Source organism: Octopus bimaculoides, chromosome 1, assembly GCF_001194135.2.
Source record: "Octopus bimaculoides isolate UCB-OBI-ISO-001 chromosome 1, ASM119413v2, whole genome shotgun sequence".
NCBI classification, from domain to species: Eukaryota; Metazoa; Mollusca; class Cephalopoda; order Octopoda; family Octopodidae; genus Octopus; species Octopus bimaculoides.
Window position 1 is genome coordinate 72,282,422 of NC_068981.1, and position 8,267 is coordinate 72,290,688.

Genomic DNA, 8,267 nt, shown 5'->3' on the forward strand with positions numbered 1-8,267 from the left:
TTAATTAAAAGAAAAAAAATGTATGAAGTTAACAAAAACAGATAGTGTGTTATTTTTATTCCTTCTACCTATCTACGTTGTTTAGAAAAGAAAAAAGTAATTTAAAAAAAATTATTTACTAATTTGCATACGCGCGCACGCGCACACATGTATTCATTTGCACGCGCGCCCGCGCGCACTTTTCGTAGGATCGACCACTCACGACTAGGTAGCGTGGACGCGCGACAGCGCGACTGCGCGTTCGGGTCCGCTCTGCTTGAGTAGTACCGGATTTTTTATTATTATTATTATTATTATTATTATTATTATTATTATTATTATTATTATTATTATTATTATTCTTTTGTAGATCTTGTGAGGACTTTAACAATGCAGCTCTTTCCGAAAAGAATCTTCATACAATTTGGGACCATCTTTGCTCTGTTGGTAGTTAACAGTCTTACAAAAGTTGATGGACAAACACAACAGGCAAGCTCACACCATGATTACTGTATCATCGGAGCTGGACCGTCAGGACTTCAAATGGGATATTTCCTAGAAAAATCTGGGAGGGATTACATAATTTTTGAAAGAACAAATACCTCAGGTTGGTGGAGAAATTCATTAATTACTTTCTTAATTTTATCATATTTTTATTATCATTTAACTTTTATTAATGTATGCGTTATTCAAATTTATATTCAGTCATGAAATAGTTGAAATATATTAACGAAAATTATAGTTCCCTTATTTAAGTAGTTTATGGAAATCAAGGAATATAGATGCAAGTTATTGCGATTAGGATAAAGAAAATGACGAGAGCAAATGAGATTATTATAATGATAAAATCAAATGAGATGATTATAATGACAAAGTCAATTATCTAACAAAGCCATTACACTTGGTTCCCTTTTCTAAGCGATTTTATTGGGTTATTGCGCTCATAACTATTAACAGATTTATCTTTATGTAATTCTTTGACGAGAGCAATGAAGAATAAATAATGACATAGCTCCAAATCAGCTTTAGTCGATCAAACCTTTGAACAAATGCGTTCTAAGTGTGATCATGCCATCTGATTTATCTAGGCATATATTATCACATGTGTCCTTCCATTTTTAAGCTGGTTGGGTGTGATTTTAGAGAAATTTAGCTGTTATTTCTGGTATACAATCGAGTATGCAGAGGCTCCCTCGTTGTTTGAATATCAATTGACTATATAGAAATAATGAAACATCAAACTTACTGTTGTGAAAACAATTGCCTCGACTTCAGGATTAAGATCAGCAAATTTAAGGGAGGATTAGAGTTAGTTGATACCAAGTCAAGGTTGACTGTGGTGGTATTTAAAGCGAGAACGTATAGAGCGGGAAGAAATACCGCTAAGTATTTTTCCAACACTAACATTATTCCACGATAAAATTTACTAATAAGACACGATTACATGTTTTTAATATACTGAATTTAAATTTCATAAGTTTGATAGCATAACCTTTCCGTCTTTAACTTCATCTTTTCTGTTTTGTAAAAAGAAAAATGTGCTTTAAATGGTAAAACCCACTTTAGTACGGTACTACTCAAGCAGAGCGGACCCGAACGCGCAGTCGCGCGTCCGCGCTAGCTAGTCGTGAGTGGTCGATCCTACGAAAAGTGCGCGCATGCGCGCGTGCAAATGAATACATGTGTGCGATATGAAGTGTGGGAATTCGTGGGAGAACTTTCAGACATTTATCAAGCACATAGCCGAAATATATCCACAGTGATTTCAGAAAGGTAAAGGTTACAGTTTTTTTTTATTTTTGCGTTTAGCTGTTATTTCTAGCATATCAAGTTTCCCTCAGTGTCTAATCCCAATGTGCACCTTTTTTAAAATTTATTTACGTTGTTTAGAAAATAAAAATTATTTTGTTCACAAAATTTAATTAAAAGAAAAAAAATGTATGAAGTTAACAAAAACAGATAGTGTGTTATTTTTATTCCTTCTACCTATCTACGTTGTTTAGAAAAGAAAAAAGTAATTAAAAAAAAATTATTTACTTTGTTTAAAAGAAATTATTTACTAATTTGCATGCGCACACATGTATTCATTTGCACGCGCGCTCGCGCGCACTTTTCGTAGGATCGACCACTCACGACTAGGTAGCGCGGACGCGCGACAGCGCGACTGCGCGTTCGGGTCCGCTCTGCTTGAGTAGTACCCTTTAGTACTACTTTCCTGGTTACAGCCATATTTAGACGTTATCATCAGTGTTTCTGTAATTTCATTAAAAAAACCGTTGGGTTATAACACCAATTCTACAGCTATACTGATACTGTATTGTAAGATAAATTAATAATGATTAAGCCGAGACATTCTCAGTGACCACACACATCGTATTTACTATAACCTTCGCGTTGTTTAACTCTGTGTTTGTCAAGAGATTAGAAAAGCCCATTATCAAAAATGTCCCATTCGAGAGCATCTAAAACAACCACGGTGTGTCTAAAACTTCTAGAACTACAACAACCAACCCATCTTTTTCTTGAACTGTCCATTGTGATTTCAAAATTTGGGTGCTATTTCTAACAAGTTGAGAGTTCATGTAAAGACTCAAAATCTAGCATTTACTATGTTTATTTATGAACTCGGGTTAAATTTTATTTCTGAGGTTCTGAATACATCGTCAAACAAAGTAAATATCTAACGTGAAAATAGAGATGTAAACGTTCAGTTATTTCATAACTGATAAAATGGAATCACACAAATATGTATATTAAAGTTTAATTTAATGTTTCTGAAAATCATTTTGACCAAAAGACATGCCCCTTTTCTTTGTTCATGAGTATGAATCGGGTAGAAGGATCAATTGTTTCCTTCAAAGTTTTCCATACCTTTATTTTTTCCAGAAAACTATCAAATCTAAACTTGTGACATTTCTTCAATTAGCATACTTACATTCAACACATACATTACATATCCAAATCATTCTGGAATCGAGGTTTCTCTTGATCCGCCGGAATGGCAAAAACTTAGTTGCGATTACCAGTGTTAGCAAATGGTCTATTGCATCAAGTTTACATTCTTTGTTGATAGGTAAACTATCCGACGCTTTGTGACTTTTGCTTCTCAATTAGTGAATGAACCGGCACAGAAGAATAAGAAATGCATGTCGCTGGATTATTCAGGCTGATTCACTGTGTATCTAAATCGAATGTGTTGAAAGAACTTCGTTAATGTAAATATAGTGTTCTGTTGTGAAAGATGTCAAACACAAGCACTCATTGTAGCAACACTTCTCTTAAACACAAGATCATCTTGTCTGCGACCAATGGCCATTTTCTGCAATAAGACAGCCGTGTGCCTTGAATAGCCAACATTTATCGTACTTCAACAGATGGATAAGGAAATTATATTGCAATATGTTTTCGTAAACTATTTTTCATAAGAATAGTTTTAATGTAACTTTGTGTTCACATCAAAGACCACTATTGGCTCCAGCTGCATCAGGCAAAGTTAAGAATCGATTTATTTCCACCGACAGGGTTGCGATCTCCAGTCTATTTGTGTCTAATATTTTCACTCAACTCAAAGTTTCTTGTCCAGCATTTACCTCAAGACTTTCAAAAAAGAATATTACCCGTTAATCTGGTTTAACTGTGTTTTCCTGGTTGTCACAAAACATTCACGTCTTCTCTACCTCTGGTAAAACACTCGCAATTATTGCTATTGATCATGGTGCTATGGAAATATATTAATCCTAGCACTCGCACCGAACACATTCGTTTCTAGTTAAGTGACAACGAAAACACTTCAGCCCATGTACTCTATTCCCTTCATAACTTAAAGATATTACTTTTTGCAGTCTTCTGAGGTGGTTCACATAATGTACATTTAAAAAAATTTACTAGTAAGAATTAAGAAGGCTATACAACTACTGGCTGGATGAGTTATAATAGTCTTCTTTCACATTCTTAGAAGAACTAAGCTACACGTCTTATATTAATAGTATTTTTCCAGACCAAGCAGAAAACAAACGAATCTTTTGGTGGGAACATAAAAAAATCTTTTTAGAGGTAATACCATTTATTTAGATCCTTATTCAGATTAATTTTGACATGGGGGAACTCGCTCATGATATAGCAGCAAGTAATCTATCCAACCTATTGTAGCGTTAAAATATCGGGATATATATTGGTAATCTCAGGCAGATATCGCAAACTTACGATTGAGAAAACATATGTGTAATGCATAAATATGTACAAGAAATCACATATATTTAAACTGAACTTATATGAAGTTAGACACCCACTAAAGCAGGGAAGTTTCCGCAAAAAATCTGTCGTCTAACCAGTAGGCCTAATTTTACTGATAGACTAAATACATATGAATATATTTTCGTATGCATATTTAGCAATGAAAATCAGATCGTCCCCATGTAAATTATGTAAATGAGTTGTATCCGATATGATTTGTTTACATTCCACAAACTCGTACTCAGCTGATGACTGCCTATTAGTAGAAAAAATGACTGAGTCTTGATGAGGAAAGCAAGTCAGTACGATATTCCTTCTAAGCTACCGAGAAGACAAAGTTTCTGGTCAAACCAAGGAGACTAATATAACAGTGAGATTGTACTTATAGATAAGGCTCTCTATACATATTTCTTTATAACCTATGTTATATTAGTACTTTAGTTATATGTCTGATGGAGCTACGGATATGTTTTTGTACAGTCTCCAGTTTTCAAGAACTTTTGACGTTTAGATTTATGAACGCCTTTAGCCTATCATAATTAATTTCTTTTCCTGGGAGTTCAAATCATCAATAATCTCAAATACGCCTACTTTTGATGAATAATGAGTTTTCCATCCTCGCAGGACTTGAACAAATATTTTTTCTTCAGTCCATCTAATGAGATCGGGGAGTTTCATTTATTCTTGTGTTTGCATGGTCTAAATTATTCCACATGTATTCCAATGGAATATATGCAAACCAAAAACTATAGGTTAACACTCTAAAAACATCTAGACAGATTTGTTTAATCAGCGGTAAATATTTAGCTTCAATATCTTAATATTCATGCACCTATTTATATGCAAATGGTTTTATGCTTTGAGATTACAAATGACTACTTTCATACCTTAGACTCCAACTTATATCAAAAGAAAACCAGTTTGTGTGAAAACGTCTTCTTTCATACACTATTGAAAAACATGGGAATTCCTTTGTATTAACCCTGGTGGGGAAAGTGCCGTTTAGAAAGATGATTAAGAAATGAGGAAATGAGACTGTAATCTATATTTCCGATGAATGTAAAGGTAAAACCTAAAAAAAGAAAAAAGAAGCGACTAGCTACTAATCTCAATGAAAGAAACCTACAATGAATTACAACTACCATGATAAATATTATGCAGACAGCTAGAACTTTTAATGTGTGAGAGCAGAACAGCCAAAATTAGTTTTATTTATTTGAATAAATAAAAGTAAATCTGAAAGAGTAAATACGCTAAATATGATTAAATATAGTTAAAGCTAAATATAAACGCCCAGGAAAGAGTTGAAAAGCAATCATATCATTGCGTTTCAATTGGAAAACAGGCATATTTATGCTGATGATAATGATCATGATGACTGCCTGAGATAAAGTGTGTATCATATCATTTCCATTACAGCTTATAATCAAAAGAGCCAGAACTAAACAATATCGATAAAAGAAATGTCGGTATACAAGCACCAAATATACATAAATATAAGGTCCGTATATAAATATCAAATTAAACGGAATTACAAGGTTTATGCATCGTGATTCTCAACTAATAAAAATAAAATTGCTTCGTTTTGCGTTGATGGTAATATAGGAAAATTTAATTTCTATGTTGAACGCATCTTCCATATTTATCGTAGCGTATAATTCTAAAGCAACGTAGGCGGCAAACCAGCAGTCATCAGAGCGTTGAATAGAATTCCTCACAGTATTTGTTCTGACTTCGGTTGCTGGTTCAAATCCAGCTGAGGTTTGTATTATTTTCCATTATCTGGTGATGGTGGGGAGGGGGTCGATAAAAAAAAGCACTAATCCAGGGCGATGAATTAGTGAAACTGTCACAGAGTTGGACAAACTACATTGCGGTATTTTTTCTAATTCTTTGCGTTCTGACAGCAACGCCTGCGGCAACATAAGTGCTGAGCTTTGTTGGCCGAAGTCACCGGCCGTTACCTTGGATAAACATTGGTGATGTGGAGAAAAGAGAATTGCTTGCATGAGCAACTACTTTCTGAAAATATTTTGCTCAGACCTGAACATACTTGTGCAGATGTATCGCCAAACTTGTCCGTTAAAGTTTTGAAACAACTTCTTGTAATTCTATCGGAATAGTTTCTATTAAATTTATTTTGATGCATGCTAATGAATTTAAATAATTTTAATTAAACAAATTTCTCTCATTTACTTTTCTAACTTCTTTTGCAGGAAATTTCTTCACAAAATACCCCCGTCATCGTACATTAATCAGTATAAATAAAAGAAATACAGGAAGGACGAACAAAGAATTCAATATGAGACATGACTGGAATTCACTACTTTCTGACAAGGAACATTTAAAACTGCGTTATTACAGCAAAGAAATGTTTCCTCATGCTGATGTACTTGTTAAATATCTTTCAGATTTCCAACGTATGAACAATTTAAATGTCCAATTTAATACAGAAGTCTCTAATATCCAAACTGTGAGAAATGATTCAGTTAAGGAGAAACATACATTCACTATGTCTGACCAATACAACAACATTTATGCTTGCAGGTGACAATTATTATTATTATTATTATTATTGTTATTGTTATTGTTGTTGTTGTTGTTGTTGTTGTTGTTGTTGTTATCCTCTTCTTTCAATTTTGTTTCCATTCCTTGCCGAGTGTCTTCCTGACATCCTGGGCAAAGAAAATCACTGTATACATCGGTAGGTCATTAAAATATACATACCAGATTCTTCATTTACAAAGTCATGCGACAGAAAGAAAGTGGAAGAAAGAAAGAAAGAAAAAGGAAAGAATAAAAATAAAAATAGGAAAACAAATGAAAAAGAAAAAAAACAAAGAAAATAAAGGGGAAAAAAGAAAATTCACAGCGATAATGCTCTTCTCAGTACGTATGACATACCAGTTAAAACAGTCTTTTGCATTTCTTGCATGGATGGTAAGCCAGGGATCATTCTCAAATAATTTTCAGTTTCTTTTCTGATCATATCAATCGTCTTGATATACCACATTTTTTCGATTTCGAAGAGTAAATCTTTATATTTTCTGAGCTTATTATTGTTATTATTATTATTATTATTATTGTTATTATTATTATTATTATTATTATTATTATTATTATTATTCAGTAGTTTTATTTTTATAACGTGCTTTCACTTCACTACCGAGCGCAGTTCTGTGTGCCTTGGGTATGTGCTGTGGTTTGCTGTGATGCTCTTATTGTTACTGTATTGAAAGTGTTTTGCGTTGGATGTGTGCTGTGCCCAGTAGTGCAATTTTCTGTATGTTATATATATTTGTAAGTCCTGGTGTTTTCGTTATGTATTTGTCTGAATATTTTTTATTATACCCAGGGCGCCTACTATAATAGGAATTGTTTCTGTTTTTAGATTCCACATTCGATTATTATTATTATTATTATTATTATTATTATTATTATTATTAATTTTTTTTTTAAGGTGGCGTGCTGGGAGAATCGTTTGCATGCTAGACGAAATGCTTAGCAGTATTTCGCCCGTCGTTACACTCTGAGTTCAAATTCCGCCGAGGACGACTTTGCCTTTCATCTTTTCGAGGTCGATAAAATAAGTACCAGTTGAACACTGGGGTCGATGTAATCGACTCGTCCTCATCTCCCTCAAACTGCCCTGGTGGCAAAAATTTGAAATAATAATAATCATTATTATTATTGAGTGAGAGAGTAGCGCATGCCATCTAATTGACACTGGAGTAGAATATATGAAACCCATTATACCCATCATGACTACTCGTCTGATAAGGGTACACCAGGCACATGCATCACAACCATATGTGCGCAACATGGTGATCTCGTATCAAGATAAACAGCGCATGACCTCGCAGGTGGGGCCCAGTTAGAATTTTCTTCAGGTCGAGTGGCCCATCCCGCTCAAAAGGTACCTGAATAAGGGTTGTTTAAAGATGTTGAGCAAAACACCCATGTTTCCAAAGGTGAATTATTCAAACACCAAAGAATTCCTCTCAACACATGGCTATGATGCTCCCCCACTACTTCTGCTCATGATCAGAGATGCA

The 8,267-nt window shown here is 34.0% G+C and overlaps 1 protein-coding gene across 3 annotated transcripts in view; it reads left to right on the forward strand.

Annotated features, from left to right (window-relative positions):
* Positions 1–8,267, forward strand: part of LOC106879038 (FAD-dependent oxidoreductase domain-containing protein 2) — a 145,050-nt gene that overhangs the window by 92,294 nt on the left and 44,489 nt on the right. For all 3 annotated transcript variants that reach the window (XM_052967456.1, XM_052967458.1, XM_052967461.1), the window contains exons 2-3: positions 350–586; positions 6,429–6,759. In XM_052967456.1, the coding sequence (XP_052823416.1) occupies positions 350–586; positions 6,429–6,759 (568 nt within the window). The remainder of the gene's footprint in view (positions 1–349; positions 587–6,428; positions 6,760–8,267) is intronic.